This window comes from Cyprinodon tularosa, unplaced genomic scaffold, assembly GCF_016077235.1.
Source record: "Cyprinodon tularosa strain WSP-4 unplaced genomic scaffold, ASM1607723v1 ctg154, whole genome shotgun sequence".
Taxonomy (NCBI): domain Eukaryota; kingdom Metazoa; phylum Chordata; class Actinopteri; order Cyprinodontiformes; family Cyprinodontidae; genus Cyprinodon; species Cyprinodon tularosa.
Window position 1 is genome coordinate 1,315,152 of NW_024038375.1, and position 26,633 is coordinate 1,341,784.

At 36.4% G+C, this 26,633-nt stretch overlaps 3 protein-coding genes across 3 annotated transcripts; 2 read left to right on the plus strand and 1 right to left on the minus strand.

The window, feature by feature from the left end:
• The first annotated feature begins 3,476 nt into the window (after positions 1 to 3,476).
• On the plus strand, positions 3,477 to 8,154 carry LOC119780030 (cytokine-inducible SH2-containing protein-like). The gene is made up of 3 exons (XM_038279907.1): positions 3,477 to 3,690; positions 5,218 to 5,379; positions 6,114 to 8,154. The coding sequence occupies exons 2-3, from the start codon at positions 5,241 to 5,243 to the stop codon at positions 6,611 to 6,613; spliced, it is 639 nt and encodes a 212-aa protein (XP_038135835.1). The 5' UTR covers positions 3,477 to 3,690; positions 5,218 to 5,240; the 3' UTR covers positions 6,614 to 8,154.
• Positions 8,155 to 12,038: 3,884 nt separating this feature from the next.
• On the plus strand, positions 12,039 to 18,337 carry LOC119780031 (transforming protein RhoA). The gene is made up of 5 exons (XM_038279909.1): positions 12,039 to 12,158; positions 13,077 to 13,234; positions 14,613 to 14,733; positions 16,207 to 16,337; positions 17,238 to 18,337. Exons 2-5 carry the CDS (start codon positions 13,079 to 13,081, stop codon positions 17,409 to 17,411), a joined length of 582 nt encoding a protein of 193 aa, XP_038135837.1. The 5' UTR covers positions 12,039 to 12,158; positions 13,077 to 13,078; the 3' UTR covers positions 17,412 to 18,337.
• Positions 18,338 to 19,652: 1,315 nt separating this feature from the next.
• Positions 19,653 to 25,435, minus strand: LOC119780029 (transmembrane protein 43). Its single transcript, XM_038279906.1, has 12 exons — positions 25,279 to 25,435; positions 24,194 to 24,340; positions 23,934 to 24,068; positions 22,573 to 22,667; positions 22,439 to 22,488; positions 22,262 to 22,331; positions 22,115 to 22,185; positions 21,913 to 22,040; positions 21,753 to 21,827; positions 20,527 to 20,628; positions 20,308 to 20,425; positions 19,653 to 20,207 (listed from the first exon to the last, which is right to left on the minus strand). Exons 1-12 carry the CDS (start codon positions 25,294 to 25,296, stop codon positions 20,005 to 20,007), a joined length of 1,212 nt encoding a protein of 403 aa, XP_038135834.1. The 5' UTR covers positions 25,297 to 25,435; the 3' UTR covers positions 19,653 to 20,004.
• Positions 25,436 to 26,633: the final 1,198 nt, after the last annotated feature.

Consider the following 26,633-nt stretch of genomic DNA (forward strand, 5'->3'; position numbering starts at 1 on the left):
CATTCTACTTTTAGAAATTCTAGGAACCACTAGTAAACCTGCAGATTGAGAGCGAAGTGCTCTGTTAGGAACATAAGGAACAATCAGATCTCTGATAGAAGATGGAGCTTGGCCATTTAAGGCTTTAAATGTGAGAAGGAGGATTTTTTTTATTCTATTCTGGATTTAACAGGAAGCCAATGAAGAGAAGCCAGGATAGGAGAGATGTGATCTCTCTTTTTAATTTTCATCAGAACTCTGGCTGCAGCATTTTGGATCAGCTGAAGGCTTTTAACTACAGTTTGTGGACTTCCTAAAAGTAAAGAATTACAATAGTCCAGCCTTGAAGTAACAAATGCATGGGCTAGTTTCTCAGCATCACCCCTGGACAGGATATTTCTAATTTTTTGCAATATTCCGCAGATGAAAGAAGGAAATTCTATAAACCCCTTTGATATGGGATTTAAAGGACAGGTCCTGATCAAAAACAACTACAAGATTATTTACTTTATCTGAAATCAGTTTAATCCCATCCAAATGAAGTGATTTTTCAAAGACTCTGGTCCAAAGACTATAACTTCTGTTTTGTCTGCATTCAGGAGCAGAAAGTTAAGAGTCATCCAGTTTTTTATGTCTTCGAGACATGCCTGTAATCTATGTAATGGGTTAGCTTCATCTGAAGAAGCCACCCAGCCCACCCAGGAGTATGAGGGGTGGGGTGAGACATGTTTAAATGTTTACATGTACCATACCTCTCATTTTACATACCTATCAGTTGTGTATAGTCTTAAATAATGGAATTGTACTGATGTGGGTCATGTCTAATAGAATCTGGATTTTTCCTCTAGAACAACCAATAAACTCCAGAAAAAAAGACATCAGTTGTAGGGCACAATAGAGGACACAAAGATTAAAGGACACATAAAAGACAGACAGATTGCAATTATATGAATACATGCATTTTGTAAGAACTATCATTCAAACTAATGTTTCTTTCACTGAAATCTAGGGTAAATAATCTCTCATGGCTTGAAAAAAAACCCTGCTGATTGAAGGGATCTACTCAAGCAGGCTGTCTTGCATCGAATCTGGAGAAGCCTTTGATTGAAGAGTCGGTTGTTGTTCAGCAGTTTTGTGAAGAGGATATTCAGAGTCGTCCATAATGTTTTTTATTTATAAAAATACTTTTATAGGGGCCTCCTCATTTTATCCCAGTGCATTGCACTTTTTTATTATTATAAAAAAAAAAAGAAGTGGGGGATTGTTGGCCTAGTGGTTAAAGCAGTATGCTTGTGCTATTAGAAGGTTGTGGGTACCAGGTTTAATCCCCACAGCCTGAACTCTGGGTCTCTGAGCAAGACCTTTAACCCCACACTGCTCCCCGGGCGCCGCACAATGGCAGCCCACCACTCCCCAAGGGGATAGGTTAAATTTAGAGATAAATTTCTCCAGTGTGAGATCACCCACTACCCCCCTAAGTTCTGTCACGCTTAATCCCATTTGGGGTTGTGAGGGTTGCTTTTGCCTATCTCCAGCTGTCTACGGGCAAGAAGCAGGGGACACCCTGGACAGGACGCCAGTCCATCATAGAGTGTGAGATCAATAAAGTTCTATTATTATTATATTGTTATCAATATCATTATGATTATTATTATTATTAGTGCAATTCTTGCCCAGATGTGACCCTATTTAAACTTGAAAAAGACTAAGCTAGATTATATAACTTTTAAAGGTCTATAATAAACAAGTTCTTCCACAATCTTTTCTGTGACAAGACAATTTGTAGGTAAAAAGGAGGCCTACTTTGTGTGGCTAGAAAAAAAAAAGTTCAATACTCATAAAGACCAACATAAATAGCTCAGAATTTGTTATATTCGTAGTGCTTTTCTGGCACTATGATATAGTAGATCTACTCTAAAGTGGCACAGACATCTACTGCTTCAGTAGCCTCTAATTAACATTTGGCAACATTTAAATGAAGTTTGTTATTTTACGCTGTAATTAAATCAAACGTTTTATGTATTTAGTTGTGTTTTCCTTGTGTTCCTCCTAATTGCATGTGTGTAAGTAAAATCCCATAGTCATGCAGGGAGCAGCAGCAGGGGTCACGGGGTTGCCTGTTTTTTTCCCAAGAAGGAGATCTACCCAGAATCCTGTGCTGTGCTGCTTTCATACCTCACGGGAACCAGGCCTGATGTGAACATTTCTTCTTGGAATCCAGGCTTAGAGCTGAGCAGCAGCTTTTCAAGTGGTCATTATCTCAATACATGCAAAATATGTTAAGATTAAGATTAATCTTAGAAAACAGGCTGACTTTAGATAAGAAGTTAATTTCCAAGAAAAAAAAGAAGCTGCACCTGATGCAGACGTTTCAAGTAACAAACAACTGAAAGATGACAGTGAAGAAATCATGAAATCTGATAAGGCAGCAAAGTATTTTCCTCACTAACAGCTAATGTCTAAAGTTTACTAGAAAAGAGAACTACAAGCTTTAATACCCATGTTATAAAACAGTCTGTAATAGAAATTAAAATTAATAGTGTGTTTCTGTTTTGACTGAACTGGAAGACAGCATGAAACTACACTTCAGTCAGATCAAGTTACAAATATTACAGGAAGTAGAACTCCTAGATTTTGATCTAAAACTAACAGAAACAAACGACAGCCCTGGTAGAATCAGCATAAACCTTTACATCCTGAAATAATAGCAATAAATGAAAAATGACCATGAAATTATCAAGAAGGGTTTTTGTCAAAATTCTTGTAAACCTACTGATTATTTGCGGCCAGATAATTTACAGTTAATATAATAAGAAAAATAGATTATGAATCAAAACACCCTCATTACAGACCTGAGGGTTCATTTTTTTGTTTATCAGATTTTTTATATGTAATATAGACCCAGATCTGAACTTATAATGGATCTTGTCTTTAGAGTTCTAAAAGTGTCCTATATAAATTAATATTTAAAGTATAACTAACTTTATTGGCATTTCTTAACACGAAAATATACATATGTTTAACAGATGATTCTTAAAGATTTCCTTCAGCATATTTCCTTTATAAAAAAATTAAAATACAATTATTTTTTTCTTTGTATTTTGTTATTCTGTGGGTGTGTTTGCAGCATCAACTAATTCTTATAAGTCACTCTCAGACAAAATGATACTTTATTTTGGTACACAAAAAATGAATAACATACAAAAATCAAGGTAAAAAGAAAAATTTATTAAAAAGAATGTGATTGAAACAAAAATATGTCTATAGAGTACCTCTGAAAATTGTCCAATGCTGTTCAAAATATTATATTTATTGTAACATTTAATTGTGACAAACAAAAATGTTTGCCCTTTTTTGTCAAATTGATCTCTTCATCTTATGTTGACATTTGAAGGGAAGCAGTGTGTTTGTGTGTGTTGGCTTGACAGACCATCAGGACCTGCTGGCTGCAGCCTCTCTGTCACTGCGGGCGCTGAAACACTAAACCTTTCCTGGAAACAGATTCCCAGGAACCCTCAGCTGAACTGAGCTGCTGTGTGACTGTGTGCAGCAGCATTTTTCACAGAGCTCACACTGCAGCTGTGCTCTTATGTAAAACGTAGACACACACAACGGATCCTCTCCTGTTCAGACTTATGGAAGCTCTAAAACCTTCAGTAACTGAAATCAGTTTTTAATGGTTGAAATACTTTCCTTTTTCCCTCATTTCAGGTAAGGTTGTTTCAGATATAGTCTCAGTAATTCTGGAAGGTTGAGTGTAATTCATGTAAGTCCTATGGTTACTGTTAATTAGATTGTTGTTATTGTTGTTTTCAAGTTGTCATGTGGATTCCAGAGGGAAAAAAATCAAAAATATATTGTTTTGTATACATTACAAGCTATTCAATATTGTTGCTATGAGATCTGATGGAGGCAAACAACAGCATGTTAGTATATATATATATATATATATATATATATATATATATATATATATATATTTATGGACCAATCGGAAATTTACATTAATGGACATAAATGCCATGAAAATCCAGTGCTTTGAAGAACAACCTCAGATAGAGCTTCAGTTTTTTTTAGGGAATTTCTCACGTTAAATTAATGAGAAGATTCTTTAAAACCACTTAATTCAAGCTTGACTGAGTCTATTATGCCGCATTCACTTCTTTTATTGTCAAAGATCTCCAAATCAATTAAACCTCCTTTACTGTGGACAGACTTTGATGTTCTTGCATCTTCCAGTTTGTGATATCTTCATTGTTGGTAAATTGTAGGTTGTTCTTGAACATCCCGATGAATTCTCATCCATCTAAGGGTCACATAGATTGTTACAATATGAGAATAATTGGCTGTTCAAACTGGGAAATTATCTCAAATACAAATAAAATGTTGCATTTTAATGAAGAATGCATGTTACCTAACACTACGATTCAGAAATAACCAAGACCTTAATCTAATAAGATATGTTTTATATTTCTATTCCCTTAAAAATAAGGCCATTGGCATAAATACTCTGAATGCTATCCATAAACCAGAAAACTAAATGTCTGCAATTACAGACGATAAACAAAAGGGAAGAAAAGGAGATCTAAGAAAAAACCCCAAAGACATATTTGTGAGATCATGAAGGTTAAAGTCGGTGTCTTTAGGATTTTATTCCACTATAGATTCCAACCTGTGAATAAATTTTTTGCAGCTACTTTTTTTTCTTCACCTTAAAAAGAAGAATCTTTTAAATAAATTTAAAAAATTATAAAAGTTAATAAATTATTGGACATTAGAGCCCTTGATAAGAGCATATGGATAACATCATGCCATAGCTTGTTTTTGGTGTTTTTTACATACACACTTTAGTCAAAAACAAAAAATGTTCATACTACACAGTTGCACTTTTATTTATTGAAATGATAATGCAACGTTAATTCCACCACTTCTTACAAGAGTAGATAAAAAAGTTTTTGATGTTCTTGAGAAAGTTTTCTAGAAAAAAATAAAAAAGAGGATTTTTTTTTATCCAGATGTCTTAGCTGGCTCTTAAAAAGGTTGCTTACTTTATCTAAATACTGCTGGGGATCAAAAACACTCAACTGGGTTAAGGATATGGTTAGTTGCAGCATGATTTATTAATGACACTTAGTGCTAAGGATAGCTATAGCTACAGCTATAGTCATGGATGATTGAAAAGAACAATACCTCACTGGCGAAAGACACATTTCTTGATACTACCCTCTGTATTTCCAGTTGGGACCCACTGTCAGTGCGTAATGGTTGCCCGGGCAGAATCCATTTTACATCATGAGGAACCTCAAAGTTCATGCTACCCACAGCCTTTGCCTCCAGCCTGGAACGCTGCTCAGGACCTCAATTCCATCACCACCAACTTACAGTATCTGCAGACCTCAGGTAAAGCATCAGATCAGAAAACATATTTGGGTCCTTTATAGAGTTTGTCTAGATTGGGTCGGAACCACGGGCCAAAGAGGTCCGTGGGCCTTTTAAATTGGACCCATATGGGCAGAAACTATAGGGAAGAAGGTCTTAGCTGGGTCTCATATGAATATTAAAGAAACTCTTTAGAAATGTAAAAAACACAACTAGAATCCATGATGCTCCCCTTTTTTAAATCAGAGGTATCCTAAATCAAATATGTACAAATATGTAACTGTTTCAGCTAAAGCTGAATCTCAAGAGTCTAATTTATCTGTAGGTGCATGTTGTAAACAGTTTTCTTTGATTGCTAATATGTTTCACCCACTGCTTTTGCCATTTAGAGGTGACCGACTTTTAGATATTTTTGGGACAGATAAAACATTTCTAAAAGTAAAGCTATATTTTCAGTGATCTTTTAGGAATGTTGTAATGTTTATGTGTAAAATTAAAATTACATTACTGGCTCTTGCACATGTCTTCCTAAATGGAACCCTGCAAGAAGCATTATATCTAAACAATGAAGAATCCTAATCTAAACATATTTCCTACACATATGTAAATCGTAACTGAGCAGTAAGCTTATTCCTCATATGCCTCTCTTAAACTGACAAAAACTGAATTAGTATCAGTTGGTAAATTAACACAATTAGTCTTGTTTTGAAAGAACAAAGCTGATTTACATTTCTAAACTCATATCCTCTCCCCAGGTTGGTATTGGGGCTCTATGTCAGCAAGCCAAGCTCGGGAAGTTCTTCAATCCAGGTCTGAAGGAACATTCCTGGTTCGGGACAGCAGCCACCCTCAGTACATGCTAGCCCTGTCAGTGAAAACACGCTGTGGACCCACCAGTGTGCGGATAGAGTACAACAGGGGCTGCTTCTGGCTAGACTCCACATCCCCTCACCTGCCTAAGCTACAAGCTTTCCCAAATGTTCCAAGCCTCATCCAACACTACACCACCTCAAGGCAGACACCGCAGGACCTGGAATCAGTCCAGCCAACAATTAAGCCGGACCTGATGCAGCATGCACCTAAAGACAGCGGAGTCCCTCTCAAACTGCTACGTCCATTGCTCAACATCAAGGGTTTTCCTTCTTTGCAGCACCTGGCACGCCTTGCCATCAACAAACACACAAACTGCACCGACCAACTGCCCCTCCCAAAGACTCTGCTGCACTACCTACAGAACTACCCTTTCTTCATATGAAGATGGCAGCCTTGTGGACCCAGAAGTGGCAGAGATACATGGACATGGTTGGGATTATTCTCCATGGCAGCATGCTGTGAATATGGAGCAGAGTCAGATCCTGCATCAACGCAGCATAAGTCCTGGGGGGGAAACGGAGATAGTCAAAATACAAGAAGTCTCAATGTTACCAAATATGACTGAACTCGGTCTTAGACCAACACATCAGTTTGTCCTAAAAGTAATTTTATATGTTTACCTACGCTTTTGTGAAGCGTGCACTGAATCCTATTATTTTTTATTCTTGGCTGTAAAAGTAAACCTGTGGATTTACCGTAACATGGTTTGCAATGACCTAACTTTTAAATAATAAAGCAAATTATCAGAGCTTTTGAGTATGAAAATCTCCCATCATTTACAGAAGGTTAAAAATGGAGACATATTTCCTACTTGTGTAATGTTTATATTTATTGTACTTTGTATTGTACCGAGAAGGACAACAGATTAAAAAAAAATCACCTTTGTGGCTAATTCTGGAATGCTTTTTGATATGCATTGCCCATTCTAAACAGTGCATATAATCAACATAATGTAGGAGAAACAGCAGTGTGACAAACTGTGGACCGATAAATAGTATCCAAAAAATACGGCAATTTTACTAAGGTAGTTCTAATTTGTTGACTTAGTTAGAGCTTACTTCTAATGGATACCAGAAATTTGAAGGAAAAAATAAAAAAATTCTTTAAGAAATTGAAAATAGTGTGTTTTTCTACTCCTGCTTCTTGAATATACATAAATTTCTGTTCATGTGTGACATAAAGCTATTATAAAACACATGTGATTGTAACGTTCCGAATGTGAATTTGTTGCAGGTTATTAGAGTGCAAATGACTGTAAGTAAATCATCTTATTTAATTCTTTTAAATGAATGTATGTGAATATAAAAAGATTTAGATCATTTTGTTATTAAAAAGGACCAGCAGCAATTTTTAACTATTTAATAGTTTATATATAGGATGTGGGATTTATTCATATTATTATATCTACAGGCTGATATGTTCCTTTTTTATAAGGATAGGAAAAACAACAGAGATTTGTTCTCATCTCATCAATGCCACTTTAATTCTCAGAAGTTCATCATTGTTTAGATTTCAGAGAAAGGAAAAATATTTTTCATCTATTTGAATGGCTGACCACTTTACTGTTCAGATGAATGAAAGGCATTATTGTTTTCATGGAAATGCATCTGAGTTGGCTTCCGCGAGCTAGAGCCAAGCAACACCGAGAAAGCCTCTTATCAGGATTAGAATAAGAGCTGCATGAAGCTATTCATTTGCTGCAGCACAGGCTGAGTTCAACATCTCTTTCTAGTTCAGTTTATCTTTAATAACAGAGAAAATCTTCTTATACTGAGCAGATATTATGTAAGAGCCTGCATTTCCTGTGGTTGTTATTAATTTAATGTAACTTTTCTTTCTTGCAGATCTCCAGCAGTAATGTTTGTATACTGTAGTTATGTATCTGTTTTACTCTTGTTCAATCTGCTGTGAAAGGCAATCTCACATAAGAGTATGGTGACAGCATCTTAATGCAAACGTAAACCGTGTATGCTAACTATTAAAAAAACTATAACTGTCCTAAATAAATATTTCTATTAAAGTAGGAAAATTATAAAATAAGATGTTTTGAAAAAAAAAAAAACAAACAAAAGAAAGATTTTACTTGGCTATATGTTTTCATTATACAGATTAGGTTTTCAAACCTTTTTTTCTTCTTTTTTTTGGCAAAATCACCAGAGCTAGCTTAATAACTAATGTTAATAGCTTACACATTGGACTCTTGCACCTATGAAATCTTGTTCTATTTTTCAAAAAGTCAAAACAAACAGAGGAAAGGACATTTGCTTATTCTCTTTGCACAGTATCTCTAAATTAGGGGTCTGCAAACTGCAAGTATTTCTTTGTTTACCTTCCTCAATGGCTAGCTATATACAGGGTAAAGACGTATATATATATATATATATATATATATATATATATATATATATATATATATATATATATATATATATATATATATATATATATATATATATATATATATATATATATATATATATATATATATATATATATATATATATACACTATATTGCCAAAAGTATTTGCTCACCCATCCAAATTATTGGAATCAGGTGTTCCAATCACTTCCATGGCCACAGGTGTATAAATTCAAGCACCTAGGCATGCAGACTGTTTTTACAAACATTTGTGAAAGAATGGGTCGCTCTCAGGAGCTCAGTGAATTCCAGCGTGGAACTGTGATAGGATGCCACCTGTGCAACAAATCCAGTCGTGAAATTTCCTCGCTCCTAAATATTCCACAGTCAACTGTCAGCTGTATTATAAGAAAATGGAAGTGTTTGGGAACGACAGCAACTCAGCCACGAAGTGGTAGGCCACGTAAACTGACGGAGCGGGGTCAGCGGATGCTGACGCGCATAGTGCGAAGAGGTCGCCAACTTTCTGCAGAGTCAATCACTACAGACCTCCAAACTTCATGTGGCCTTCAGATTAGCTCAAGAACAGGGCGCAGAGAGCTTCATGGTATGGGTTTCCATGGTCGAGCAGCTGCATCCAAGCCATACATCACCAAGTGCAATGCAAAGCGTCGGATGCGGTGGTGTAAAGCACGCCGCCACTGGACTCTAGAGCAGTGGAGACGCGTTCTCTGGAGTGACGAATCGCGCTTCTCCATCTGGCAATCTGATGGACGGGTCTGGGTTTGGCGGTTGCCAGGAGAACGGTACTTGTCTGACTGCATTGTGCCAAGTGTAAAGTTTGGTGGAGGGGGGATTATGGTGTGAGGTTGTTTTTCAGGAGCTGGGCTTGGCCCCTTAGTTCCAGTGAAAGGAACTCTGAATGCTTCAGCATACCAAGACATTTTGGACAATTCCATGCTCCCAACTTTGTGGGAACAGTTTGGAGCTGGCCCCTTCCTCTTCCAACATGACTGTGCACCAGTGCACAAAGCAAGGTCCATAAAGACATGGATGACAGAGTCTGGTGTGGATGAACTTGACTGGCCTGCACAGAGTCCTGACCTCAACCCGATAGAACACCTTTGGGATGAATTAGAGCGGAGACTGAGAGCCAGGCCTTCTCGTCCAACATCAGTGTGCGACCTCACAAATGCGCTTCTGGAAGAATGGTCAAAAATTCCCATAAACACACTCCTAAACCTTGTGGACAGCCTTCCCAGAAGAGTTGAAGCTGTTCTAGCTGCAAAGGGTGGACCGACGTCATATTGAACCCTATGGATTAGGAACGGGATGTCACTTAAGCTCATACAGGTGCTGGTCATAAAATTAGAATATCTTGAAAAAGTAGATTGATTTCAGTAATTCCATTTAAAAAGTGAAACTTGTATATTATATTCATACATTACATACAAACTCATATATTTCAGATGTTTATTTTGTTTAATTTTGATGATTACAAATGACAACAAATGAAAATCTCAAATTCATCATATCAGAAAATTAGAATATTGTGAAAAGGTTCAAAATTGATGGCCCCTGGTGCCACACTCTAATCAGCTAATTAACTCAAACCACCTGCAAAAGCCTTTAAATGGTCTTTCAGTCTAGTTCTATAGGCTACACAATCATGGGGAAGACTGCTGACTTGACAGTTGTCCAAAAGACGACCATCGACACCTTGCACAAGGAGGGCAAGACACAAAAGGTCATCGCTAAAGAGGCTGGCTGTTCACAGAGCTCAGTGTCCAAGCACATTAATAGAGAGGCGAAGGGAAGGAAAAGATGTGGTCGAAAAAAGTGTACGAGCAAGAGAGATAACCGCACCCTGGAGAGGATTGTGAAACAAAACCCATTCAAAAATGTGGGGGAGATTCACAAAGAGTGGACTGCAGCTGGAGTGAGTGCTTCAAGAACCACCACACACAGACGTATGAAAGACATGGGTTTCTGCTGTCGCATTCCTTGTGTCAAGCCACTCTTGAACCACAGACAGCGTCAGAAGCGTCTTGCCTGGGCTAAAGAGAAACAGGACTGGACTGCTGGTGAGTGGTCCAAAGTCATGTTCTCTGATGAAAGTAAATTTTGCATTTCCTTTGGAAATCAAGGTCCCAGAGTCTGGAGGAAAAGAAGAGAGGCACTTCATCCACGTTGCTTGAAGTCCAGTGTAAAGTTTCCACAGTCAGTGATGGTTTGGGGTGCCATGTCATCTGCTGGTGTTGGTCCATTGTGTTTTCTGAGGTCCAGGGTCAACGCAGCCACATACCAGGAAGTTTTAGAGCACTTCATGCTTCCTGCAGCTGACCAACTTTTTGGAGATGCAGATTTCATTTTCCAACAGGACTTGGCACCTGCACACAGTGCCAAAGCTACCAGTACCTGGTTGAAGGACCATGGTATCCCTGTTCTTAATTGGCCAGCAAACTCTCCTGACCTTAATTGTGAAGAAGAAGATGCAATACACCAGACCCAACAATTCAGAAGAGCTAAAAGCCACTATTAGAGCAACCTGGGCTATCATAACACCTGAGCAGTGCCACAGACTGATCGACTCCATGCCACGCCGCATTGCTGCAGTAATACAGGCCAAAGGAGGCCCAACTAAATACTGAGTGCTGTACATGCTCATACTTTTCATGTTCATACTTTTCAGTTGGCCAACATTTCTATAAATCCTTTGTTTTTATTGGTCTTCAGTAATATTCTAATTTTCTGATATGATGAATTTGAGATTTTCATTTGTTGTCATTTGTAATCATCAAAATTAAACAAAATAAACATCTGAAATATATGAGTTTGTATGTAATGTATGAATATAATATACAAGTTTCACTTTTTAAATGGAATTACTGAAATCAATCTACTTTTTCATGATATTCTAATTTTATGACCAGCACCTGTATGTGAGTCAAGGCAGGTGAGCAAATACTTTTGGCAATATAGTGTATATATATATATATATATATATTGCTCTGAGTTATTGATATCTAAATAAGCAAAACGCAGGTTTTAACATCTTTTTCTAAAAATTTTATTGAATGATTGTTTTTTCTTTCTGTAAAAGAATGATAGAACAGGTAATTATTTTTAGATATATTTTTCTTGTCATACGTTGGGAACTATGTACTTTTTTTTTTTCTTTAATGTATTTAGTAAAAACTGAGATAATACGCACATCCTTATATGGGTTATAGGGCTCAGCAGTCTGTTCTTCAGGTGATATTTGACTATTTACCAGATTGGGTACCCAATGAAAGTCGATGTAAAAGGCTGTTGTGTCTATAAAAATAAAAGTAAACATTATAAGTAAGGAAAGTAGTAACTTGTTCACTTAAAAACATCGACAAAGAGACGGATAGCGTGAGCTGCAAGTATTTATCACCATCATTCATCCCGTCATTTTTGTAGGATTGGGTTGACCCCGCCCCCTGACTTCCCTCCGGTTAATCCTCCAGCATCAGCAGCGGACACCAAGGCTAACAAAGCGCTACTTGACTTCAGTTGAGCAGGTTCTCCTATATTCACTACGTAAGTTTGTCTTGTTAACAAACAATAACAACATATATATAATCACTGGGCCTATTATTTACAATGAAATCAATTTGGTTTGTTTTTTAAAAATAGATTTTCTTCCGACGCTATGCCAATGTTAGCCACCTAGCTAACGGAACGATTAAAGTCGTCCTGACTTCCGTTATGCTAAGCTAATCTCGTTAGCCAGCTAGCCGCTGCCGGTATGCAACTTTTCATTGAAAATGATGGGCTTAGCTGTGAGAAAAAAGACAATAGTCTTGCAATGTTTTATAAATCGTATGGAAAATCCCCCGGCACTTATGATCACTAAATATGATATCACAATAACTGTTAAGCTACATCCTGCCGTGGCTAGTTAGCCTGTGCAGCTCACATAATGTCTTTAGTAAACAGAAATTTATTTTGACGGACTTAAACCAGGTCATGAAGCTACGCGGTGATTCGCGGAAAGGTTTTGTAAAGTGGGTCAAACGGAATAAATTACCAAGCCTTATGCTAGGCTTGGTAAAGCTATCGAAGCGGAAATGTATCATGGGAAAAAAAATAGGTTTCTTATTTTGCAAATATTAAGATCTGTCCAAAATTGATCAGCTACTTAAACGTCTATGCACATTATTTCTGATTTTTGTGTGTGTGTGTGTTTAATGTAGAGTATTCAGAGCCGCGATGATGCTTTGACAGAAAGCCAGGTATTTAGCCCTGGGTGTTGGTTTTAGTCGGGGGTTTGGGGTTGTGTCAACACAGCTGAAGACTGCTGGGTGCTCAGGGTTTATCACAGGCGCAACAGGGCTAAAAATGTTGCATAATAAAATGACCCACCCTGTTTACGACAGATAACAAATTTCTGGTACTGTGATATCTGTATTTTATCTTATTTTTTCTTTCAATTTTTGTCTGTTTTTTTTTTTTTAGCGATGGCAGCAATTAGGAAAAAGCTGGTTATAGTGGGAGATGGAGCCTGTGGGAAGACCTGCTTGCTTATTGTATTCAGTAAGGACCAGTTTCCTGAAGTCTATGTGCCTACAGTGTTTGAGAACTACGTTGCTGACATTGAAGTTGATGGCAAACAGGTATGCATTGTTTTCTCCTCCAAGTTTCAGACAGATTAATGTTAAGTTTCAGCCACCGATAGCAAAAAAGATAGAAATGTTCATTATCAATACCGTTACAAAAGTAATATATTTAACAAGCTGTTTGAAAATAAGATGGTCGTTTATATCCATTTAATTGTGTAGATGATTTGTTAAATATATCCTACGCCAATATGAAAATTTGGTCAGGCTTAACCTGCTAATATTAATTTAAGCAAAATCCCATTTGTTCTATAAATAATTGAAACGTAGTAAAATAATAATAGATTGGAATTGGTATTTCCTAAGGTTCAAACGCTCTCTTAATCACATAGTTGAAATTTACAGGAATACCAGCATTTGTCATCTATAAAGGTGCCCAAAGGTCACTATTTTTGCAGACCTGAAAGTGTACTGTGCACTACACTACAATGTACCTTTTTTTTCCAAAAAGATGTTTTAAAAAGTCATCCAAATTTAATTTTAAAGGCAAAGTTATGTGAACAGTTCCAAATCATCAGTTCATCTGCTAAAGCTATAAATGAGTGCTAAGCAACCTTTCTTTGTTAAATGGTTATATAGGATATCCAGTTGTTATACAGCACTTAAGTTAAAAATATGTTTATTATTATTAAAAAACTAGAAATATTCAGTGTTATTAAGAAATCTATTTTTCTTAGCATCACAAACAGCACTCTGTGTGTAGTCCATGTAGAGCAGGTTGATACCTCATTGAACTGTCACCTAGAAAAGGTATTTACTACTCCAGTTGATTAGCATATATCTCCAACAGAATTGGACTCTTAAAATAGATAAACTTGAGTATCTTTGATGTTAATCTTTCAATTGACTTTTAACTTCCTGTTTTGGCAGCCTGAAGGAAATCCAGGGTGCCTCTGGTGAAAACACAGTTACTTTTCTTGGGGTTTCTTACAGCTGAATCTTATTAAACATCTCATTGATACCGGAAGCAGTTGTATTTATCCAGTGCTCATGAACAATACATTAATTGACTGAAAAAAGATTTTTAGTTTCAACTGGTAAGTTCTCGATCATGGCACCATGAGTCGGTTTCAAGGTTTATGTCCATATTAAGGCACATTCGGGATTGATAATAAGGATTCTTTGTGACACTTAAGATCCATACTAAGATTAAAATTTGTTGTTAAGCAGGGCATGTTATATCCTGTCATTTATTTTTTTCTTCTAATGGACCATTAAACTGACATCAAAAACTAGCTGTATTAAGAAACTCCAAGATTTAAGGAACCAAATACATTATGTTCAGAATAAAATGGTTTAACTTTACATTATGAGTTTGTAAACACTTTGGTGGATTCAATGGTTTAAGTCCGCTGATAAGTTTAACTCTCTGCAGGTTGAATTAGCACTCTGGGACACAGCAGGTCAGGAGGACTATGACAGACTCCGCCCACTTTCTTATCCAGACACTGATGTCATTCTCATGTGCTTCTCTATCGACAGCCCAGACAGTCTTGGTAAGTACCAACTACAATCCTGTGAATGTTGTGCTTCCATTTTTATTATCTCATTCTCTAGAAACGGATTATTACAATTAATTTAGAATATTATTCACAAAAGAAAAACCCTTATGTTTTCATTCTGCAGCTGTTCTAATCTGAAGGAAAAATCTTTGTGTGCCTCTATTTTATTATTGATAAGGAATTTTATTTTAAAAACTTCTACATTACTGTTTAACATTAATGTAATATTTAACTTAAATTTACCTACCAAAATGCGTGTTGACAAAAGTGGTGTAATAACGTTACTAACCAGTCTGCAAAACCTGCTGCCAAGGAGTGGGGAAGAGTGATCAGGGCAGGGTTGCAGCTAGAGTGTAGGTAGAGAGAGGTATGGCACATATCTTGTTTTGGTCTACAGATGGTGCTTAACAGCCCAACTAGTGGTGACATTTCGGTTATAGTTCCTTTAGACTCAGACATTCATAGACTCAACTACTATGGCCTGTTTTAAAGTATTGCTAATTAAAAATTTTCCCTAAAATGGTTCTAAAGAAATTGATCAAGTATGAGGGGTTTTGGTGATACTTCCATGTTTACATTGTTACTACCTAAGTAGCATAATTGAGTTTTACAAGTGTAATCATGCAGGCACCATTCTGGGCTCAGTGTTCACATTATTCTCCGTTTAGGGTGAGGTGTTTATGATAACATATATACATTAAATTATATCTGTTGTGTCATTGCTGTGATTTCACGAGCATAGAGGTGTACCCCACTTAGTCTTTAAGGCTTCATATTCATTAAATTGTGTTTTTGCCGGCTGTTGATATAATGTATACATCCTTAGTAGCAACATTCTCAAAAATGAATAGTTGTTTTTCTCCTTTAGCAATATGGATATATTTTCTTAAGCAAAATTTGATTGCAGCTTTAATATGTGGATAACTTGATGTAGAAGTATACAGTTTTGTGTCTATAAAAATTTTTTTTTAAACATTTAAAAAAGTTTTTGTTTAGCTATACATTTTTTTTTTTATGTCAGTTTTAATGCGATTATAGTGCTCTACCACACTTTTTAAATATATGTCGGGTAAAAAATCATCAGCTTTGGGATCAGCTAAGGTTGGCTTCTCTGTTACCCAGTGAGTTCTGCAAAAATGTCATTTTAAAGATGTTTGGTTTAAGTAAACGTACAATGTACGGTGGTGGATGGCTGACGATTTGAGCTCATCTTTCACTCATTGTGTTTATTTATTTCTCTGTATACCAAGAATGAAATGGAAGACTACTCTCCTTAGTTTCAGCTTGGCCAGAATTGAACAGGACAGTGATCCCAAACACAGCAGCAAAGGTCATGCAGAAAACAACTTGAAACTCCAGACTTAGAAGGGGTCTTAATTCCTTCCAACAGTGTTTGTTTTATTTTTTGTGGTGATGCTTTCTGGGTACAACTTTCTGATTTTTTTTGTGTCTCATTCCGTTAATCAGAAAACATCCCAGAGAAGTGGACCCCCGAGGTGAAACACTTCTGCCCCAACGTTCCCATCATACTGGTGGGAAATAAAAAGGACCTGCGTAACGATGATCACACTCGGAGGGAGCTAGCCAAAATGAAGCAGGTAAACTCTTTACTCAGACCTGTGTGGCTGATTGTTTTACAGCTTTGAACTATCAGTATAAATTCTGACTGGTTCCATAATGTTATTCCAAGCCATCTATATTGTAAAAAATGATGAAAAGCATTGAAATTAAAATTATAATCTAGTAATTGGCTAGGGCTGCTGAGTTTTCAATAAGCCAATATATTAGTTGCAATAAATCCACATCCACAATCCATGTCAGCTGTTGGCAGTCCCAGTTGTGAGGCACCAACTGGTTGAATATTGCATTGGGCTTCAAAACATGAATTCATCACACAAACATAATACTGCTTTAAAAAGAAAAAAAATCCTTTGGGTTTATAACGTTGAACAGTGCTGTTTGAAAATTGATCTTCAACATATTGTGAAACCTTTTGGAAAGCATAGCTAAAACAGTCCCGATATCCCCAGAGAAATTAGACCTTTATCTTAACTCTGAGATTTTTTCTATACGCTTTACGTTCCTAAGTCTGGCATGTACAGTCTGGCATGTACCATGACAGGTAGTTAAAGCCTAAATGATAAAAGAGCCAAATTGCTGCTCTCTGAAGTGTAGAGTGCAGAATAACTTCATGTCAGTTAAAAAAAGTATATTTCATTAATAGATTTCTGGATCGGTTTCCTTTGACTTAAATGATGTTTACGATAGCTAACTTTTAGTAGAAGTAACCAATCTATTTATCTGTGCAATCTTATAGTACCATCTGAAAGAGATCAGATTTTCAACTTTCCATCAGGTCTCTCATCAGAGCCTATTTGGCCAAATATCAGATGTCACCAGCTGATATCTTAGTGCATGTCCACTTTTTACATCATGTGTGAACACAAAATCAGCCATCAATTTTCCTAAAATCCCATCTACGCCCCCCTTCTCCATAGGAACCAGTGAAACCAGAAGATGGACGGGATATGGCCAACAGGATCGGGGCTTTCGGATACATGGAGTGCTCTGCGAAAACAAAAGACGGTGTGAGGGAAGTGTTTGAGATGGCCACCAGGGCTGCACTACAGGCCAGGCGGGGAAAGAAGAGCAATAAATGCGTCCTACTGTAAACTGGGGCATGAGGACTGCTTCCTGCAGGGGGTAGAAGATGGAAAATTAGGTCAACCCTACCCCCACATAAACACAGACTGTTCTCCCCTGTTTTTACTAAAGGTGTAATGCTTCTACTGTTTTGTCTTAAGCGAAAGTAGTCAGGTCATCAGTATTCAACTTTAAAGTTATGGAAAATACTTTTTTGTACTTTTAACACAAGTAAAATTTGCCATAATAAGAAGTTCCTTAATCATGTTGTATGTCCTTGTAAGGGTCAGCCCAGGGGCCTGTTGTGTCATACTTGCCAACTACAGTAAAGTGCTTAAGCCCTGCCTGCTGATCTGAGGAATGTGTCCACGGCCAACTAGGGTGAAATACCTACACACTGTGACCTGTAGTCCTTTAACCATTTCAACAAACTGATGCACACACTGAGTCTCAAGTCAGCATTTTGCCTCATTAAAATAAATCCTTGGGTGCATCATTATACTGGAAACTGGTTTTGCTAAAAACACAAGTGTTTGTGTAATAAATTACTTTGTAAGAATCCTGATAATTTGCTTGACTTGACTGAGAAACACTGAATGAGAACCAGAACTTAAATGTAATACCGGCTCTTACTTTTTCCTGGGTTCAAACTTTTACTGTTGGCCAGTTTGTTTTTATTTTTTGCATAAGCATTTTAGTGTCGGTCAGGGGTCCTGGCTCAGCCATAGTGCAAAAAAAGTGCACACATAAGGCATGGTGGGCATTACATGTTAATACAAGCCACTCATTTAGCATTTTTGTTCTGTGGAGCCTGACGCTTAGGCTAGGGACAAATTTTTGCGGAAGCAACTTTTGATAAGCCCTGGAACTACTTCATAAAATATAAGTTATATGTAACAATCATGTTAACAGTTTGAAAAAATAAACTTGTCAGTGCTCCCTGGTGGACAAAGTAGCTCCTGCTGTTTCTTTTTTTATCCTCCCCACAGCCAGTATCTGTGATGATATATCCAAATAAACTGCTCAGACATGTATGAAACCTTCAAAATTATTTATTCATCATATATTTAAAATGAGATCTTGCAGTTTCTTGAAGTAAAATGCTACTTTATCAATTTATTTCAAGTCTTAGCCATGCCTCCACAAGGAAACAAAAACCTATATGCCATTTAAGAATGAGGTATACTGTAAGAAAAAAAAAGTTGGCTGCAAGATAGAAATGTTTCTAAACAGTATCAAGCTTGCACCTGAAAAAAATACCTTACATTTGGTATTAACTAATATTAATTTGATCCCAGGAACTCCCTTTTTTATGTAAGCTACAAAATGGGAACCTGACTTCCAGTTGTGTGTTGATTCAAGTAAAAAAAAAAAAAAAATCTGCATATTTACTAGATACTTACTCTGCAGAATGATCCTTAACAGGAAAGCAATTCAACACGTGAATATCACAAATTGTTTGTGTCAACCTGGTCGACACAGATTAAATGTATATGATGCAGCAGAGCAAAAACGCAAACATTATCATACTCTCAGGTAGGGCTGTTTGATATGGCTTAAAACCAAAAATTAAAATAAAATTCTCCTTAGCTTCATCATAGAAAAATGCCAGTTATTTAAAAATCACTTCTGGGAGTTGAACGGACTTCAATGGTGTGAATAATACTTGGAAAAACAACTTCACAGGCCCTGCCATTTGGAAATATGACTAAATGTTTGCAGCTAGTGGTTTTATGCAGCAAGATAGGTCGTCTGTTTTGATGGACAATGCGATTCTGAAATAAAGCCAAAGAAAGAATTCGTAAAAGAAAATCTCAATTTCCCAAAATTAGATGTTCCTAAAGAGAAAAATTAGGTTGATAAAATCCACTCCTGACTAGCATTCAAATCTGGCATTTTTTGTAGGTCTGGATGAGTACTGAATAAATACCTAGTACCTCCAGGTCACTATTTAATCTAAGTTCCTTCTTTTACATTTCAATTTAATTATTTAACCGTTTTCTTCATCTATTAACCCATCTGTTTATCCATTCATTAATCAAGCCATCTGTCAATCCACTCACGTATGTCCATCCTTTTATTAGTCCATCCATACATTCACCCATACATTTTTCTGTCCATCAATCCCATCGTGTTTCTGTGCATTTGTGAATTATCCATCAGTCCAATAATTTCATAGAAATAATACCAGAAGCGTAACACAGGTTTGGTATTTCTACCGTAAAAAATCGGACAAGAATAAATTGAAATAAGTAAAGTTTAGTCCAGAATTAGTATTACATGTGGCCATGAGTAGGAAACCTGTAGAATTTATTTGAAGCTCTTTATGTTTTCATGAATTACAGAAACAAAATACCAAATCCATCACCAAGTGAGACAACACCTTCCTGCAGAGTTCTATTTACACTGAAAATATAAACAAAGTGGTGCTTTTATGCTTCAATACATTTCTGAGAGGCCACATCAGGGAGTGAAGGAAACACAATCATTTGTGTTAAAGGTGTTCTTTTGGAGCAGACATTTCTCTAAATACCACAAAGTCTGTAGGTGAGCAGTTTGGAGCTCTTCTGTTGTACAGATACAACCAAGTTACAAAACATAGCAAAAACCTCACTTCAATAGTCATTCGTTCTTCTTTGGTGGGAGACCAGAATGGGCCAGAAACACTGGGAGCAAGGCGAGGGCTCCTAGAGCAGCTGCCACCAACGGTCTGTAGAAAAGCCAACCTATTCCGATTACGAGAAGAGACACTGAGCAGGAGAGGCACAGGGCGAAGATCTTCAGGCCGACTGAAACCAGATCTCTGAGGAGAGGAACCCAATCCACTGAAAGCACAAGAACAACCAAGACAATGAGTGAAGGATGCATGCATGATAAAAGCCCCTGTGTGCTGTGGCTGCACACCTATAGTGAGCATCAATTTACCCAGTGTGTAGAGGATACGTGTACTCAGCTGAATGCTGATGAACATGAGGGCCCAGCCTGCAGCTCTTAGTCCCCACGTCTTCATTTGGTTGTACTGGTGCTCCTTGGCAAAAACTTCCTGCCGATGGAAAAAGCTCAATAAGAAAAAATCTAAAACTTAAAAAAGAATAAAAGGGGGGATGATATAAATTTAAAAACCAAAAGTAAATCCACCCTGACCTCTGCAGTGAGCTCTTCCAGGTAGATAATTTCCAGAAAGTCTCCAGACTTTGTTTTAAATGGCAGCAGCTTCTGTCCTCGTTGCATGGCTACAATACTGACCTGGAAAGAAATGTAGGCCCTTTAATTTCAACAAAGACAATCGTTCCATGAAGTCAGAGAAAATTAGATCTACTGAAGCTTGGTTTTATTCATTTTAAACACTGACCACCATTTCTAATGGTAACATCTATTTTCTCTGCTTGTGTGAAGGTTTTACATTCCATCCCTTTTTATGGGATTCATTATTCAACTTAAACATTTCTCTACTTTGAATCAGTTTTTCATAAAAAGAAAGCCTACAGATCACACACTGCCTTTGACATATTTTCTGCTCCAACTGTTTTATTTGTTATACTACCTGCTTTTATCATGTTTGTATCTTTATTTGCTTTTATTTTTTTTCCATTTTATTTTTTAATTTGTGTAAAGCCCTTTGATATTTCCTTGTCCTGGATTGTAAAAATAAACGTGCCTTGCCTTCTGCAGTAAATAAGAAAAAACAACCTTAACTATTGAATAAAGACAAATAGAACTTAAAGCACCACATTGTAAAGATTTGTGGAAATAGCTTAAAAATATATATATTGATTTTTTTATTGCGGAAGCATAATGTCATACCGCTATTAAAAAGCCATATTCAATCAATAATTGTTAACTAGATCACTTGAATCATATGAACTTGAAGAGTCATGAAAAAAGGGATTTTGATGTTAACATTATAGGGATTCTTGTAAGTATAACATTTTTTTTAAAAAGTTAAGTTTCTATAGTTTTTTTAAATCATTTTAAGTTCTAGAAAATAACATTCGTACGACCTGTACAGCTTAGACGGGTCACCAGTTCATTGCAGGGTATTATTATGACAATATATTAAAAACTTTCTGTATAATTGCCTACCCTCGTTTCAAATTCCTTCCTGTTCAAAATCATCTGCCATTTCATTTGTCTTTTTTTCATGTTGTTCTTTCATATAAGAAACAACTAAGGTTTGTTTGCAATACAACAAAAGGGAAACATTTCAAAGGCATCGTACATTGGTAGGCAATTTAAAAATAAAAAGTAAAAAAAAAGCAACCTAAGATCTCTGTAAGCTCAGGCCTTTTATTCAGTTGGACATATTTGTTTGCTAAAGATGTAGTTAGCAACTGATTTGTGGTTATTAGTGTTAGAATTGGAGTACCTACAGTTAGTGGTGGGCCAAGACGAGTGTTCTCACCACTCAGTCCAGCGAATGAGAACCTCACACGGACATCCCCAACCTGATGGAATAAGAAAAGAAAAACAACAAAACATGAAAGAAGTTGACAGTGAATATTTATGTAAAATCAAACCATTGAGGCTCACCTGTGGCCTGAGGGGAAACTGAGTGTGATAGAAGTAATCATCATGAATGGAGAGGAAAGGGTCCAGATTAATGGCTGGGTAATCCCTTAGGCTCAGAGTCTGAAAGTTATTGATCTGCTCCACCAGGCCTAAGGAATAACACTCCAAATCAGAACTCCCAAATTTGAGACTCAACGTGACAAATTTTTACAGAATCAAATACCTTTGGACAGAATGAAAGGTCCCACTTGAACTTCATGAGCCACCACTGTCACACTCTCAACAGGCATAGCACTACGAATAAGAAAGGGAGTTTAAATCCCCCTGGGTGATAAACAATCGCCTGTTCACCTTTAAAACCTGCCAGTACCTCGGGTTCTGGTGGCCGATTTCCTTATCGAAATTACGACTGTTGACCAGCTCCGATTTCCACTCTGTGTCTAAAGAAATGAAACATGGCGTCTCACAACAGGTGGGGGTTTTGATACAAGAACAGCAGCAGGTGAATGTTGACACATAAATAAAATTAAAAAAAACAAAAACTCACTGTAAGTGTAGGTCGTCTCAGTTTTAGTTTCCCCATCCTCTTCATAGTCCCTGAAAAGATGTTAAGAGTTTAGGTATGTTGGATTCTTATACTTGTTCCCAGTCTGAGAGCTGACATGAAGGAAACAAACATACTTGCTCTCATGGTGCTCCACCCACTGATACATCTCCACCTGCCTTCTGAGCTTCACAGCCTGAACCACCACTCTGTAATTAGGGTCATGAAGGGGCTGGGAGACAAAGGCATGAGCACTCAGACATGAGATTCAGCTTAATGTCCCCAACATGGCTTTGAACATTATCACATTGTCAATGCAAAAGAGTAAACAGAAAATGTTACCAAACATAAAAAACAAAATACAAAAAGAAAATCTATCCAAAATGTATTTTTTGAATAAATTATCACAACTTTTTCTTACAGTTTTTTTTATTTGTTCCTCAATTTTTCTGTAATATTTGATTACATCTGTTTGCAGTTATTTATAGTTCTTATAAAAAAACAAACAAAAATAAAAGTTGCAACACTGATACCAGTAATTATTTTTCTAATAGATTCATCCGTCAACCGTTGTGTTTGATTAAGTGATCAATAATCAGACAGCAAAAGGTACTTCAGGAAATAGTTTTACTGATTGGAACAAGGTGAAGCTCAAACTATGTTACTTAAGGACTTCTGGGTAGAACGCATCTATAAACCAATAAAGGTTTTCATTAGACATACAAAATGCTTGTAGTTTTTGTATGCCTTTGACATAATTACTGCTCTTAAAGGGTTGGTCTTTCAGGAAATGGCATTGGTTAACGGGTGCTTTATTACTACTTTAGTTGTCATTTATTTCAGTAATTGATTAATGTGATTGTTACAGCCATAAAACAACAAAAAAGTTTGAAATTTGAGGTTGTAGAAGAGGCTTAAAGGTATCTCATCAAACGTAAACTTACATATCGCACAGAAATCTGATTATTCTGTATTATTCTGATGTTATTAAAATTATGCAAGACAAATTAACTGACATTCAGATGGAAACCAGAACCTAACCTAACCTGCTAAAACACTTAGTTTCCTTTTTTTCCAACATCAAGTACCTTGGATGTTTTGATACTAACGGATCAACCAAGAGTAGCATCCCCTTTGCTTCCACTTCACCATTTACCTTCACGCAATTGAATAATTGAACTTCTCACACTGGAGAAATATATCTCTGCATTTAACCCATTTTACCCTTTGGGATGCCAAAGGTCAGCGCCTGGGGAGCAGTGTGGGGTTAAGGGTCTTGCTCAGGAATCAAGAGTGAAGGCTATGGGGTTCGAACCGGGTAATTGCACCCTTCTCAGAGCACACCACTCCCTCGCTAAAGACATGAAAACATACGTTGCCTACTCATCACCACATTTGAATTTACCTGCAAACAATGATTTCCGATTCAGCTTTTAGATACAATCATAATAACTAAAAGGAAATGAGCTAAAAGTACAGAGTTAACATGACAGCCTACCTCTAGAGTACGTAGCTGTGCAGACAGATGAACTAAACGGTCATTGTTCTGGAGGTCCAGGCTGGAATAAGACCCCAGCGATACAACCTGAGAGAGACCCTCATCCAAAGAAGAAGCTGTTTGTAGAGTTCGGCCCTAAAGAAGAGAAACACGCAGAAAGAAAATATTCTAAAACTGTGGAAATTAATTATTTCACGCAGCATCCGCTGCAAAAGCAACGTGAGACACTTTAAAGCAACCAGCTCCACTCTGTCTCTTACCTCATTGGTAAAAAGAATATAGATGGAGAGAAAAAACAGTCCGATACCAAACACTGTTCCTCCAGCTGTCTCACCCAGACGCTCCAGAAATCCAGGTTTGGACTTAACAGAAACACGTCTGTGTTGGTCAGAGTCTGGACCTGAAAACTTAGTAAAGGCAATGGCACACACAGTCAAATAAAAGCAGAAGAAATAAAAACATACAGTAAAAACGTATTAGTGATGTAAAGCAATTTATCACTTTACTTGGATTTAGTTTTACATATGCATATATAACTGGAGCATGTAACAAAGTCATTTCCCTCTGGGATTATTAAAGTATTTCTGATTCTGATTTAATCTCCCAGTGTTACCTTTCCAAAGTAAGAGGGCAAAAACAACAGATATTGACCATTAAATTGGTCTATGGGAAGATAAAGGAAAAGTTAACCAATCAGGTGTTAGTCTCTTTAACAAGCCATTAAAATAAAGCTGGTGCCATTAATGCAGATGTTTAAGGGCCTATTATAGAACAGACATTATACATAAGCAAAGTTAAATAATTATCGACTATTTTGATTAAAATATTTAATAAATCCAATTCCTATTTTAATGTTTAATTAGTGCTTGTTTACATCTGAAAATATTACATAAAAAGGTTAAGCTCTAAAACTGTGCTCCTCAGAGCTTTGTTTCAATTTGCACACATATGATCAGTTCAATAACAATTAGGATTATATATTTGTATGTTTTGAAAATCGGTAAATGAATGTTTGCCACTGATAATAAATGTTACCAAATTTGGTGATTGGGCGTATAGTGACATACGATTACTTCCTACTTGTTTCATTGGTCTTTTACTTTACTATTATACAATATTGCCCCTATAAGTTGTTATAAGTGCACATATTTAGAATTTGACCAACTGTGGCATTAAAATTATAAAGAATGATTTTTAGTTAGACGGTTTATCTTAAATGACTGAAACTTGGTAAGGCGGTACTACAAGTTCTAGAACTGTATAAAATAGCCTGTAGCTTAGTAGATAACAAACTTAAGTATGTTCAACGATATAAAACTTAATTAAAGAAAATAATAACTCTCACTTTCTGTTCCGAAGACATTCTTTCGTTAATTTTACCTCTGCAGACTGGAATCACTAAGATGTTAGCAAACTGACGTATATACAAACGACTCCCCGCCAGGGTTCGTTTTAAATTCAACTCGGACTGTCCCGACTTCGCCAACGAAGGGCGGTGTCATGGAGAAACACAGATGCAGAGCAGCCAGGGCCGCTTGGTGAAAAGCTACAAGCGTACTGTACAAACGTGTACAAACGTTTATGACCCTAATCTGACCTTATAAGCGTCGAGAACTCTGGGTAATGTAGTCTTTTTTTGACATCCATTGATAACTGCTGCTTTTAGAGTGAATTTCAGTATAGGCACTTTACAGTTACGTCTAGATATAAGCAGGTAAATAAAAACGTGTGAAAATTAAACTGACTTATATTGAATAATGATTAAAACAACCAGGCACTTATTTTAAAGGGATATTTCCATTTTGTTTCCATGTAAGACTAATAATATTTTCTTACATGAAAATATTTAATCTATTATTATTCTTCTTATTATTATTATTATTATTGTAAATATTATTATAAAAAGAGATGCATTAATAAAGAGTTGTATGTACATCTTCTTTGGTAAATAAACGTGTAACCCCTGCAAAAATGTAACTATTTAAAATGTTTTATATCACTTCTCCAAAAACTTTATATTACTAATTTATTTTTGTAGTAGTTTTATTTTTAATAGATTTCTGACCATGATGGAGAAATATTAAACTTTATAGAGGCAAAAAACACAAAGTCTCTATTTAACGTATTATTATACGTTAAATAGAGACTTTGAGTTAGCAGGGACACTTTCTGCAGTACAGATAATTTTATCTTAATTTCTCTAAATACATTTTGCTCAAAACATAACCTTTTGAAATTGATTATACTATAAAAATACATTAGGGAGTTCGTAATCTCTTTAAACAGAACACAACTTAGCGCTCTACTTCATTTTTGCACCATATTTATTTAGAACTGCACTAAGCCTTTCAATAGCAATGACTTTACACCATGACTTTAAAGTGGTTTTCCCTTTTTCTTAAACTATCTACATTCTTAATCACTGCTGCAGTTTATAAATGGTTATGTTCATTTCACTGTTGTAGGCTGCTCATTCAATGTTGTAAGCTGTATGCATCGAAATTTTATTCTGCATACACTCTGTTTATCCAACATGACAAAAGTTTGTCTAAGTTTAACATTGACTAAATATACAAATTTATACTTAAATTTCCTGTTAATTATTTTCATTCACTAATAGCAGTAACGTTATATAATACCATAACCCACAGCTAGAATGAAACGTGACCTCTTAGCCTACTCATTCTCCCAGACACACAG

What these genes read in the sequence shown, in the direction of transcription:
- LOC119780030 (XM_038279907.1), top strand. Translation starts at nt 5,241, where the DNA reads ATGGTTGCCCGGGCAGAATCCATTTTACATCATGAGGAACCTCAAAGT. An exon ending in ACAGTATCTGCAGACCTCAG is followed by an intron (nt 5,380 to 6,113) that starts GTAAAGCATCAG and finishes TCCTCTCCCCAG; the next exon opens with GTTGGTATTGGGGCTCTATG.
- LOC119780031 (XM_038279909.1), top strand. Translation starts at nt 13,079, where the DNA reads ATGGCAGCAATTAGGAAAAAGCTGGTTATAGTGGGAGATGGAGCCTGT. An exon ending in TTGAAGTTGATGGCAAACAG is followed by an intron (nt 13,235 to 14,612) that starts GTATGCATTGTT and finishes AACTCTCTGCAG; the next exon opens with GTTGAATTAGCACTCTGGGA. An exon ending in AGCTAGCCAAAATGAAGCAG is followed by an intron (nt 16,338 to 17,237) that starts GTAAACTCTTTA and finishes CCTTCTCCATAG; the next exon opens with GAACCAGTGAAACCAGAAGA.
- LOC119780029 (XM_038279906.1), bottom strand. An exon ending in GTGGAGCACCATGAGAGCAA is followed by an intron (nt 22,489 to 22,572) that starts GTATGTTTGTTT and finishes ACATCTTTTCAG; the next exon opens with GGACTATGAAGAGGATGGGG. An exon ending in ACCTTTCATTCTGTCCAAAG is followed by an intron (nt 22,041 to 22,114) that starts GTATTTGATTCT and finishes GTTATTCCTTAG; the next exon opens with GCCTGGTGGAGCAGATCAAT.